This window comes from Oncorhynchus mykiss, chromosome 4 (genome assembly GCF_057628025.1).
Source record: "Oncorhynchus mykiss isolate SJ-2025 chromosome 4, ASM5762802v1, whole genome shotgun sequence".
In the NCBI taxonomy this organism is placed as follows: domain Eukaryota; kingdom Metazoa; phylum Chordata; class Actinopteri; order Salmoniformes; family Salmonidae; genus Oncorhynchus; species Oncorhynchus mykiss.
Window position 1 is genome coordinate 89,906,062 of NC_143025.1, and position 13,256 is coordinate 89,919,317.

The 13,256-nt window shown below is 40.8% G+C and overlaps 1 protein-coding gene across 3 annotated transcripts; it reads left to right on the plus strand.

Moving 5' to 3' along the window:
• The first annotated feature begins 4,997 nt into the window (after window positions 1–4,997).
• LOC110522626 (uncharacterized) lies at window positions 4,998–12,843 on the plus strand. 3 transcript variants are annotated; one of them, XM_021601088.3, is made up of 4 exons: window positions 4,998–5,328; window positions 5,851–6,082; window positions 8,598–8,757; window positions 8,943–12,843. In XM_021601088.3, exons 1-4 carry the CDS (start codon window positions 5,020–5,022, stop codon window positions 10,237–10,239), a joined length of 1,998 nt encoding a protein of 665 aa, XP_021456763.3. In that variant the 5' UTR covers window positions 4,998–5,019; the 3' UTR covers window positions 10,240–12,843. The 3 variants fall into 3 exon arrangements, with proteins under 3 accessions (XP_021456763.3, XP_021456764.3, XP_090089367.1); XM_021601089.3 differs by having other exon boundaries at window positions 5,122–5,705; XM_090233241.1 differs by lacking the exon at window positions 4,998–5,328 and adding an exon at window positions 5,526–5,665.
• The last annotated feature ends 413 nt before the right edge of the window (window positions 12,844–13,256 follow it).

Sequence of the window (13,256 nt, forward strand, 5' to 3'; positions counted from 1 at the left end):
CTGCCGGTTAGCCTAGACTTTCAAGACAACCAGTTAACTTGTGCAGCTGTGAGGAGGCCCCACAGGAGTCTTTGTCATGGAGAGGCTTTGTACCGGCAAGGGGAGACGTGTGCATGAAGCTGCTCCCCAATTCACCACAAGGAATAGCCGGGCGGCAGGGAGCTGTAAGCGAGAGTATGCAAGCATGTGGTAAGCAGGCATTCAACTTTGCCCTACCTAGGCACTATTGCAGTAGACGCATCACATGCACCCTGCAGCTGCACACACACACACACACACAGACACACAGACACACACACACACACACACACACACACACACACACACACACATACACACACACGTTCATCATCACAACTGCTGCTACCAGACCCTTATTTATTATAGCTAATACTGCCCCATTTAAAAACTTGCCTCCCAATCCCCCCCCTCCCCTGTTACAGGTGTAAATATTGTATGGTCCCTTCCTGTATTATACTTATGCTAAAATATTTATTATATTTTACTGAGCCATTTAATTTATGTTTGTTTTCTCATCTTGTATTATTTCTTATTGCCGAGAAGGAACCTACAAGTACGCATTTAGTTGGACAATGTGTATACCATGTGTATCCTGTACATACAACTAATAAACCGTTAAACTTGAGGTCAGGGCCCCTGGGCACATGCCATGTGTGCCCTGTCGATATTCGGCTATGATTAGCTGGCTAGACTAACTTACTAATTACATTATTTTTTTCTGACATAGCTAATTGAGTGACTGTCAGTGACTGTCATAACAAGAGAAAAACTGATCATGCGCAATCACATTGTGACTTGTTTATTCTACAATTCTCTAAGTTGTGACCTCGACTGAGTTTCACATTTTTAGATATTTTTTATTTATTGCCTTTGCAGACGGCAGATTGACATGAAGTGTTGTCAACTTTGTTCTAAGGGCAGAAAGAATCTGACTGGTTTGTGGCAGAACAAATCCGATTGGTTTCTTAAAGGTCAATGGGTAGAGTTTAACAGATGCACAACTTTTGAAAACATGGTGGAGGTTTGAACTGAGAATCTTGTAAATTAAATGTTGAATTACAAGTTCGAAAATAATTTAAAATCATTATTGTGTTACAATAGTCAGACTTCATGTGACAATATCTCTAAGATACAACTGGTCTTCTCACTTGAAGCAAAAAAAGTCAAATGTAGCAAGCTAGCAGCAACATGCTAAAATAATCAGAGCAAGCAAGCTAGCTAGGCATTTAGCAACCTCTTAGCTACATATGTTGAATTAATACATAGAGCTAGCTAGATGTCAAATATACAAGTAAGTCAGCTAACATTTGCTGTATTGAAATTTGAAAAAGATAGCTTGAAAAGATCGCTTGAGGCCATCAGGGCACTTCAAGCACAAAAGGTAATACTAAAGTCTTTACTGTCCTCGGGGAAGCCATTTGAATGCGCTGTTTAAATGCTTCCCCAGGCGAAGTAATGTTAGTTTGGGTTAAGATCAATTTTGTGCCCTAAAGGCAGACTTCAAGCAAATGTTGTTAATTCATGCAATAAGTATCTAAAATATATCCTATGGTTATCTTCACCCAAACTAACAATAATGCTCCTGGATCAGCATTCCGATTTGTAGTTTATTAAAATTTATTTGACCAATTATTCTTGCTTTTTATCATTTTCTCATTTACTGGAATATTTGAGACCTAGCTAGCTAGCTATATTTTATGCCTCAACATTAGTAAGAAATAGCTATTTGCTAGCCAACTAGCTCTGTTTAGCTTAGCATTTAACTTTGCTGCCCCAGCGGCAGCATAGCTGTCCATTACTTATTTTATTTAAGTTCATGAACCTTATTCAACTTAACATTTCAATAAAGCAAATGTTAGCTGACTTACTTGTATATTTGAGACCTAGCCAGCTAGCTCTATTTATTCATTCAACATGAGTAGCTAAGAGGCTAAGAACTTGCACTGACTAGTTTAGCATGTCGCTGCTAGCTTGCTACATTTTACACTTTGCTTCAAGTCAACAGACCAGTTGTATCTAAGAGATATTGTCACATTTGTCTAACTACCGTAACACAACAATTATTATTTTAAAACATTTTAAAACACTAACTCAAAGTTTTATTTTCAAGATTCTCACTTCAAACCTCTGCCATGCTTGCAAAAATTGTGCATCTGTTAAACTCCGCCCATCGACCTTTTTAATAACCAATCAGATTTGTTCTAAACCAACCATATTATGTCTGCCCTAAGATCAAAGTTGACTACACTTTATGTCAATCTGCTTGTGGCAGGGGGCCCCTGAGCAATTGCTTATGTCTGGAGCCAGCCCTGAACCAAAGAATCGAGGAGAAATAATGTGTTGAGTGGGTTATTGAGAGTAGCTGGGTGGAAGTTTGAATGTGGATATGTCATTCATATTTTGTATGAAATACTTTATGTGAATCATAGATGTACCAGCTCCCCACATATTTCCTTTTAAAAGTTCCTTGTTGGTGCAATTTAAGGCATGAAGAAACTCTTAACTGTGGACTAACCAAAGGTCAGCATGGGTCAACCCAGGAGACAGATGTATTGACATGTCATTTCATTTCCTGTTCGCTAAGCTTTAAAAGATAAGGATACTGTGAGAAAGAGAAGACTGTGGACTTCAATAACAGCTCGGCTCCAGTCGAGAAACAAATAATGATTCATGACAACTGTCTTCTATTAAATGGAGCATGGAACTGAAATGCTGTGGAGAATGTCTCTCTCTCTCTCTGAGAGGTGCTGACACACACATACGACACGCACACACACACAGAGACACAGACAAACACACACACATGCACACACGCGCACGCACACACACGCTTTAGAACTAAACGAGAGGCTTTGACCCCAATTAGAGATAATTACAAGAGCTACGTGATAATTAGCAACACAACAGCAACCTCACAGAAGCACCATTCAGTTACAAAACACATGGCGATTAAAGCACTTACTGTTGTTGGAGTCATTATGTAGTTTACAACCTCCCGTTTCCCATCTACCACACACACACACACACACACCATGTATTTAGAGGCCTGAATGCTCTACAGAACTAGCTGAAGGACTTCCATTTTTGCTCACACCAGTAGTTCCTAAAAGTCATGACAATATATCATAAGCATTTTGTATTGATATTAATAATACCCACTATTCTTCCACTGTATGTGTATGCAGATGTCTGTGAGCTATAACTCTTACCAGTAAGCCTCTGATCATAAATATAGTTCATTATCTGTAGAAGATAGATAAAAACCAGTGAAACCTATCAGGAGAGGCCCTCCATATTCCATAATCATATTTCACATACCAATGACAGATATCTTCTCCTCTCAATGCAGGGTCTGAGCCTCACACACCCAAACACACTCACATGCGTAAGTGCGCGCGCACACACACACACACACACACACACACACACACACACACACACACACACACACACACTCAACCTATCAGCCATTGATGTTGAAAAAAACAATTGCTTGTGGTGCAGCATCTCTTCTTTTCAAACTTGTGCATTCTTTGTTTTCTTTTCAGCCAAATTGAATATTGATTCAATCAGAAAACCTACTGCAGCGCCCAAAAGCACCTCATTGATGTACCAGACTGACGTTTTTCTTGAAGTGTGACATAATAACTGCGTTATTCTAAAAGCAAAACACTCTTCTAAAATGCTGTTTTGTAAGGTACCCACTAAAAAAAATGTAGATCATTACAATAAATACTCTGTCCCTGGTAGACCTGTTGGGTCGGTTTCCCAGACGCAGAGTAGTCCTGAATTAAAATCAAATATTATATTGAGAACAACTTTTAGTCCTGCTCTGGACTAATCTGTGTCTGGGAAACATTTTTATTTTTCCTTTATTTAACTAGGCAAGTCAGTTAAGAACAAATTCTTATTGTCAATGACGGCCTAGGAACAGTGGGTTAACTGCCTGTTCAGGGGCAGAACGACAGATTTGTACCTTGTCAGCTCGGGGGTTTGAACTTGCAACCTTCCAGTTACTAGTCCAACACTAATGGGCTACCCTGCTGCCCATTATGCTCTAGAGACAATCTAATCCTGGAATTATTAATAACTGGAAACTGTATGACAGATCACTGTTATTAATCACTGAGATTATCATCTGGAGACAGGCCGCCCCGGGGTCAATGCTAACAGTGGAGAACAGTTGGACACAAAAATAATGCAGTTTACAATATTTTCTATGCTAATTTAAAGCTAGAATCCTTAGTCTCTACATGTATTTTGGGATTTATAAATTCATGATATATTCTATTGTATGATATTTATACAATAGAATATTGTATAAATGCCTCATGAGCTTAGCTCATCTCATGTACCCCAGCAGATCGAACCAAAAAGCTTGTTTCACTCCAATGTTTGTAAACAATCTAAATGTAAACAAACACTATGTTAGCTTCAAAACATGGTTTAAACTATCATTTTGATATCATGGATGGTCAGTCTTTGCATCCATAGCTCTGTCTATGAATTTGAGAGTGGTTACATTTCTCAAGGCCCATATCCCTCAAGCTTTATCCAAAACAGAGGCAGGTGGTCCACTTCGTAATTGTTACAATGAAGAACTCTAGTTTTACCTGTGGCAGCATCATAACAAAAGGTCTACGTTTGAAGTATGAGAATATAAAGACAACCACATTTATCCGCAGCTGACATCCGGCTTTGGTAACACTGTGAACAACACCATTGTCTTCATTTTTGTCAGCTCACAATATGTGTATTTTTCAATACATCACGGTATTAGTTTGAAACACTTATGACTAATGTGTATGTTTAATTATCTAACAAATTACACGCCACTGATAGGAGCGTATCCTAATTCTAGATACAACATGTTCACCAGGGCTGCAATGATTAGTAATATACGTTTTGCAACGAAAATGAGTTTCTACTGGACTAATTCAGGTAGGTCCCCCGTCGTTTCGGTTGGTTCCTAGTGAATACACCCAATGTTACGGGAAAATGGTAGGAACATTTCTTCTCGATTGCGTTTCATTTCGGACAATAATACAGCGTAAGGCCGGAAACATTAGACAGCGGAAAAGAAGCAAACTACATATTTTCAAAGTAGGCTATTTCGGAGATAACTTGCTAGCAGTCATGTCGAGCACAGATATATTTCAGACACAGTTATCCCAAATCATGGGGTTATTAGTTGAATCAACAGTTAGCGAGATGGGGCGACTTCTCGACGTGTGTGCTGCTGTTTTGGAGAATAAAGACAATCGTTCCCTGAAGAGAGAAATGGAGCGTGTGAATATAACCAACAAAGTGAGTGAGAAGTGCACCATCAAACCAATTATCTGTGATCAAACCGTAGTACTAGGGTTTGTGACTGCATGGGCAGCGCCATTGAGGCGGAGGCCACAACCCATAGGAAACCCCACGCAGTTGACTACATGGTGGAATCCTTAAATGTCGCTGCCCATGCTAAATCGTCCTTTTGGCTACTAGAGGCCTCTGTCATTCTCTATGGATCCATTTTTTATTTTTTACATTTTAGCTAGCTAACGTTAACCTATAACAGGGCTCTCTAACCCTGTTCCTGAACCACTACCGTCCTGTGGGGTTTTCGCTCCAACCTTAATCTAGCGCTCCGGATTATCATGTGAGTTACAACTGGGGTTGAAACGAAAACCTACATGAGGGTAAGTCTCCAGGAACAGAGTTGGATAGCCCTGGAATATATTTATTCAGATGTGTTAGAAACGAGGCAGGCAGTGAGTGTGTATTTTGAATGGTCAGTGACGGTGTCAGTAATTCAGTCAATTGTTGTTATTATTAATCTTTCAGATAAAGTTTGCGTCATTCATGGAAGTGTTGAGTAAAAGCTCGATGGAGAAAATATCATTACTGGTGACTGTGGACGAGATGGAGGTGAGAGCCGTGGAGAAGACTGGTGGAGAAGGCACAAGTGGTGGAGAAGCAGTAAACTTGCTTAACCCAGAAGTAAAATCACGTGTAATTATAATCTGTCCAGGAGATATTAGAGAAGCAGTTGCGACTCAAAAAGGAGCCGTAAAGGGTGAGTCATTTGTAGTTGTTTTTACATTGATTGTTCATTTATGGTTGTGGATGTTCCCATAAGAGAAAGTTAAAGGACGCAACGTTGTATCTGTCCCATCACAGAGACTGTGAGAGCATGGGGAAGCGCATAGAGAATGATAGAGAGATCGCTTTGCCTTAAGAAAGTTTTCACACTCATTGACCGTAGCCACATTTTATTGTTACAGCCTGAATTTACTGACACCAAGATTTTGTTGTTTAAACGGGTATAAAGCCAAGGTTGGTGATTTTCCTGGAACCTGCAGTTATGGAATGTTTGTTCACGAGTATAATTCATTGGCTGATCCCTCCTGATGACCCGAATGGAATCGTCATCCTTCCTTAACCATAGGAAGTCCCACCCAGTTGACTACTTTAAAATGGTGGAAGCCCTTAATGGCAATGTCCAGGCCAAAAGAGGTTTTTGTCCATCTAGAGTCATCTATTTAACTCTATGGATGTTCCAAGTACAGTTTCCTATTCCTGTGTAACATCAATTATATTACAACATTGTGTACATATTTTTGTTGCTACAGTTAAATAATTTGTGACCGAACGGCTTGATTCGGTCTTATGTAGTAAAATTTGTAAATGTGTTTTTTATTTTTTTACATTGTATAAAAGTAGAAACTCAGAGCTAGAAAATGATATATCATACGCTACAGTTGAGGAACAATGGCAAAGTAATCCTGCTTTGAAAGTTGATAAACTTGTAATCTCACTTTTGAGAAAATGGCCCTTGAATGTTTTAGTAAACCTACTGAGAGCTCTTCTTTGTCTACACCCATTCAGCATTGTTCACACCCTCTTAAGCCTTAGCCCCACCCATCTCCTTAAGGATTCACATGTGAGGCCATGTACTAAACAACCAAAGATTGACTGAATGCTGTCTATTGACAGTTGTAGCAGTGACATAATGAACATTCTACTGTTGTCTGAAATCATACTTGTTGTTATGAATAAGTATAAACACAAAAACTACAGGCTGCATGACATCACCTACCTGGTGATCCAAAATAGCATAACTAGTGTATTTTAACACAAATAAACCACCCATTTAAAAATTCAGTATATGTCAATCTATCAAACCAGGCAACATTCTAAACAATATTTTGGTTCGTTTCTAGCTTGTTAGTTAGCTGGCTAGCCAGTTCAAACAATGACCATATCATATAGCTGACGACATCTTCGCTTTAGCTCATGTGTCTTCATTATTACCGGAAAATAAACTCACAACAATATCATTACTTACTGGTTAATGGTGAGCCAATTACAGAACATAGTTTATTTACGTTTGTGAGTGCGACGAAATAAAAAGCAAAGCGTTCTACTGGAGAATTTTAGGACTTTGGACACGGGCCAATGAGACAAACGTTAGAGCCTCATTTGACTTTGGTGCAGATCATGTTCTACACATTACCGTCTCTGGTAAACACATGCTATATCAAATAAACGTTTATTTGTCACTTGTACAGGATACAGAAGGTGTGGTGAAATGATTACTTGCATGGTGGAGTCTTTTTGTTGTTGTTGTTTGTTTAGACATGTAGCTAGCTAGCTAAACAATGAACCACAATCCCAACTCGTGACGTTGCTACCCTGCATGAATCTGCGGGTATCTAACCAACTAAGTTCAATATTAGCTAGCTAGCTAACATTAGGCTATATCTAGCTATGCAAATGTCTTATAGATAGATACATGTATAATCGTGTAGTAATATTATTTGTAACGTTAGCTAGCTAACAGTACGCTTTAACTTGAAATGAAAACAACTTTGCGGCAAAGATAAAACATATATGAAAATGTAGCTAGCTAGACTATCTTACCCCCGTATACATGGATGGAAACTTCTCCCTCTCTGTCACCATGTTTGAAGATGTAATCCAGAGACAGGTTATACAACGGCATTCTATGTGTTCTCTTTTTGACTCCGTCTGCATATTTGCAATCAAACGCCAGAAATTTTCTGCATCTCCGTAGCTATCACACCTAATTCCACTGATTTCAAAACTCGGTCCTTCAGAAAGTGAAGAGTTCTACCACGTGATATCTTTTTTTTAAAAAGCTGCGCTCGAAAGGAGTACCTACACATACTGACCAACTCATGTTATAGACACAAGTGTGCTACATGGCAGACCAATCAGAACTCATCTCTCGGCATGTCCAGCCAAATCCATTATCTCAGCCAAGTATGGCTAGCGGGAAGGTTCCTCTCTTTTTCTGTGACTAAACCATCTAGGCTTCTAATATAACAATTGTATTTACAGATGGCATACAAGTTTGTTACTAAGGCAAATGAAAGTTAATATATTCCAGAATTATTCCAGAAATATTCAGAACACATTTTTTGATTAAAAAATAACATTTATTTGCATTCAAATGCCTCTCCTGTGAAGTAGTGACGCGAGCCAAATGCCTAGTTTCCTGAAACCAGTTACATCTCCGATTTTTCTTCCGCACAGCAACAACCACAATGATCTTCTCTGTTTTACAGACGAGGGATCTTCTGAGTCTGATAGTCAGGAGGATTACCCTGGCCTTGCCCCCTTGCCCTCACCTTCATCAGATGAGGAATGGCTCCCTGAGGTTGATACCAGCCAGGGTGATGACCTTGACCCTCAGGCACCATCTGCATCTAGGTTGAAGATACCCAGGTTAGGACAACCCTAATAATTCCATATGGTAGTTTTTTGAAAATAAACACATTAAGCACTGTTGCTAACTAACTAGCATAGCTCCCTTTTTTTGATTTAAAAAAAAAATAATTCTTCCTCTTTAATGCAAAGAGTTATGGGATATTAGAATCCTCTTGTCTTAACTTTTTTTCTCTTCAACCTAGATCTGCTTCGGACCCAGACAAACAAGACGCAGGTAGGGATGGAGATGATCAAGATGTCCAATGTGGAGATTCTGCAGACGCCGCCCACCAGGGGCCCCTCATCTGTGCCCACCAGGGGCCCCTCATCTGTTCCCACTGTGGAAAATGTTTCAAGGAGAAATGGTATCTGACGAGACACCTTCAGTCCCATACAAAATCTTACAGATGCTCTCATTGTGCGAAAGGTTTTAATCTGGCGAAGCAGCTAGCAAAACATTCCATTAAACACCAGGAGAACACCTTCAGTTGTACCGATTGCGACGCGGTGTTTCGCCAGAAATGTACTTTGCAGTCGCACAAGAAACGTCACAAAACGGAGAAAACGGTCACGTGCGCGGTTTGTGAAAAAAAGTTTGTAGGGGAAAGGCACAAGTGCATTGTAAAGCAGAGGACGTTCAGCTGCTCTTCCTGCCCAAAGGTCTTAAAGACCAGAGAAGGATTGTCTTATCACCAGGGAACACACTCCGGGGAGAGGAAGTATTGCTGTGAGACATGCGGCAAAACGTTCTTCACCGGCGTGTCCTTAAAAACCCACATGATGACTCATAAAGAGAAGGATCATAGCTGTACTGTATGTGGCCAACCTTTCAACAATGGACACGCTCTCAGAAAGCACATGGTGGCCAGCCACCCTGGAGAAACGCCAGAGAAACGCTTCGTCTGCGACGTGTGTGGCAAATGTTTCGCCAAAAGAGACCATCTGTATAAACACATGAGGAGACACAAGGAAGAAAAACCCTTTTCCTGTGACGTTTGTGGCAAGAAGTTTCACTCTTCGGGTAATTGCAAAAGACACGAGATAACGCACACAGGTGAGAAACTATACCACTGTGACCTTTGTGGGAAGAGTTTTACCCAGTCCGGAACCCTAACCATACATAAACTAAACACGCACACGGACGGCGATGAAAAGCCTTCTTTCAAGTGTGAGATTTGTGGGGAAGTCTTTCCAAGACGTTATACCCTAAAAAATCACATGGTCACTCACACGGGGAAGAAACCATGTCAATGTAGCGTTTGTGGGAAAGGTTTCTTTAGCAATCCTACTCTTAAAGCTCACATGCTCATTCACACAGGGGAGAAACCGTTTGAGTGTGATCAATGTGGGAAAAGGTTCACCCAGTCGAGTCATCTGAAATATCACGAGCGGCATGTGCACACCGGTGTCAAACCATTCGTGTGTGACATCTGTGGGAAGGCCTATGCAAATAGACAGAATCTGAAACTCCACAAGTGCAGTGCTTCTGCTAAACAGTAGTCTGCGCAGTGCTTCTGCTAAACGGCAGTCTGCGCAGTGCTTATGCTAAACGGTAGTAATCTAGCGTCACAACTAGATAATTGTCACCCTGTCAATGAGCAATATACACTGCTCAAAAAAATAAAGGGAACACTAAAATAACACATCCTAGATCTGGATGAATGAAATGTTCTTATTGAATACTTTTTTCATTGCATAGTTGAATGTGCTGACAACAAAATCACACAAATTATCAATGGAAATCAAATGTATCAACCCATGGAGGTCTGGATTTGGAGTCACACTCAAAATTAAAGTGGAAAACCACACTACAGGCTGATTCAACTTTGATGTAATGTCCTTAAAACAAGTCAAAATGAGGCTCAGTAGTGTGTGTGGCCTCCACGTGCCTGTATGACCTCCCTACAACGCCTGGGCATGCTCCTGATAAGGTGGCGGATGGTCTCCTGAGGGATCTCCTCCCAGACCTGGACTAAAGCATCCGCCAACTCCTGGGCAGTCTGTGGTGCAGACTGGTGGATGGAGCGAGACATGATGTCCCAGATGTGCTCAATTGGATTCAGGTCTGGGGAACGGGAGGACTAGTCCATAGCATCAATGCCTTCCTCTTGCAGGAACTGCTGACACACTCCAGCCACATGAGGTCTAGCATTGTCTTGCATTAGGAGGAACCCAGGGCCAACTGCACCAGCATATGGTCTCACAAGGGGTCTGAGGATCTCATCTCGGGCTGTGCGGCCCCCCCAAAGAAATACCACCCCACACCATGACTGACCCACCGCCAAACCGGTCATGCTGGAGGATGTTGCAGGCAGCAGAATGTTCTCCACGGCGTCTCCAGACTCTGTCACGTCTGTCACGTGCTCAGTGTGAACCTGCTTTCATCTGTGAAGAGCACAGGGCACCAGTGGCGAATTTGCCAATCTTGATGTTCTCTGGCAAATGCCAAACGTCCTGCACGGTGTTGGGCTGTAAGCACAACCCCCACCTGTGGACATCGGGCCCTCATACCACCCTCATGGAGTCTGTTTCTGACCGTTTGAGCAGACACATGCACATTTGTGGCTTGCCGGAGGTCATTTTGCAGGGCTCTGGCAGTGCTCCTCCTTGCACAAAGGCGGAGATAGCGGTCCTGCTGCTGGGTTGTTGCCCTCCTACGGCCTCCTCCACGTCTCCTGATGTACTGGCCTGTCTCCTGGTAGCGCCTCCATGCTCTGGACACTACGCTGACAGACACATCAAACCTTCTTGCCACAGCACAGTTGTAGACTCCGTCTCATGCTACCACTAGAGTGAAAGCACCGCCAGCATTCAAAAGTGACCAAAACATCAGCCAGGAAGCATAGGAACTGAGAAGTGGTCTGTGGTCACCACCTGTAAGAACCACTCCTTTATTGGGGGTGTCTTGCTAATTGCCTATAATTTCCACCTGTTGTCTATTCCATTTGCACAACAGCATGTGACATTTATGGTCAATCAGTGTTGCTTCCTAAGTGGACAGTTTTGATTTCCCAGAAGTGTGATTGACTTGGAGTTACATTGTGTTGTTTAAGTGTTCCCTTTATTTATTTGAGCAGTGTATTTTTGAATGGACCCATTCCATGCTCCTCCACGTGAAGGGGAAAATACAACAAAAATAAAACTAACCAGGTTTCCATCCAACCTTTTAATGCCGGTTAAATTGCATAAAGTGCACGGTGACGCGAGCTTGACGCTCTTTTCCAATAGGAAATATTGAGGGTCTTATTCTGGTGACGTGATGATCGATGCTCGGCTGCCGTTTTGACAAATAAAAAATGATCTCACTCTTTTGTCCATAATAATGTCATCATGTAGATGATACCCGCACTGTATCTGTGAGCTGGAGGTTAGTGCAGACCAGACCAGAGTGGGCGCATTCACTATAGTCAGCAGAGTTGAAAAGAAGATGGAATCCCATTTAACTTGTTTTTTTGGGGGGGGGTATTCGTATGTGCACTGTGTCCATCATGCACATCCTTTTATCCTCAAGTACATTTATAGAAACTCATCTCAGATTGTAAAAATATGAAGATTGTTTTTATGCAGATTTGTTTTAGAATATTCGCATTTAAATTCTGTCTCCAATTGGATGGAAACCTTGCTATTTTAAGGGAAATAATCTGTGTACATTTTTTTTAAAATCTGCTTTGAGTGTCTATTGTCATGACTGGACTCCATTCTGTGTCGGGCTTGGTAGTCGTTTAGCACCAGACCGAACCGTGCAGTGGCTAGCTCCCATCACAATGTCCTTGTAAATGTATTGATCCTGCTGCTTTTAATTGGAGACCTTCTTCATATTGTTAGGAGTCTGTTGATTGATCGTCTACTCATTATCAATCAATAGACGAGCTCATTTTCCAATGTCATCCGGTAACCAGGTCTTTATGATTAAAAAAATAAATTTATTTGACCTTTTTACTTTTATCTAGATGAGATCAATGTTTTTTTTTATTTGATTTTTGTTGTTGGCTCTCAAATAGCAGTGAAATCAAATGATAGAATTTGTGATTTTTACCCCTAGCATAGTTGCTTCGGCTTTAAATGCAAACATTCTGTATTTAAATAAATAAACAAATTAGCATCTGTGTATTTTGTTCTTGTGTCTCTTCTCCAAGCCACTCCGTATTAAAATCACCATCAGCATGTCTTGAGCTCTCTGGCAGCATATTATTTTAGGGATTGAGCAGCCTCTTATCCAGGGTGACAGTGCATTCATCTTAATAATGTAGGTGGGACACATCTCAGTCATAAACCATGTTTGCATCCACAGTCATGTATTATAGTAATATGTAAAAAAAAAAATATATATATATATCCAATGATTTACAGTGACGTCAGAAAGTATTCAAACCCCTTATTCCACATTGTTACAGCCGGAATTCAAAATGTACACACATCTACACACAATTCCCCATAATGACGAGGGGAAAAATGTTTTTTAGGAATTTTTGCAAATGTATAGGAAATGAAATACAGAAATACACTATATATACAAA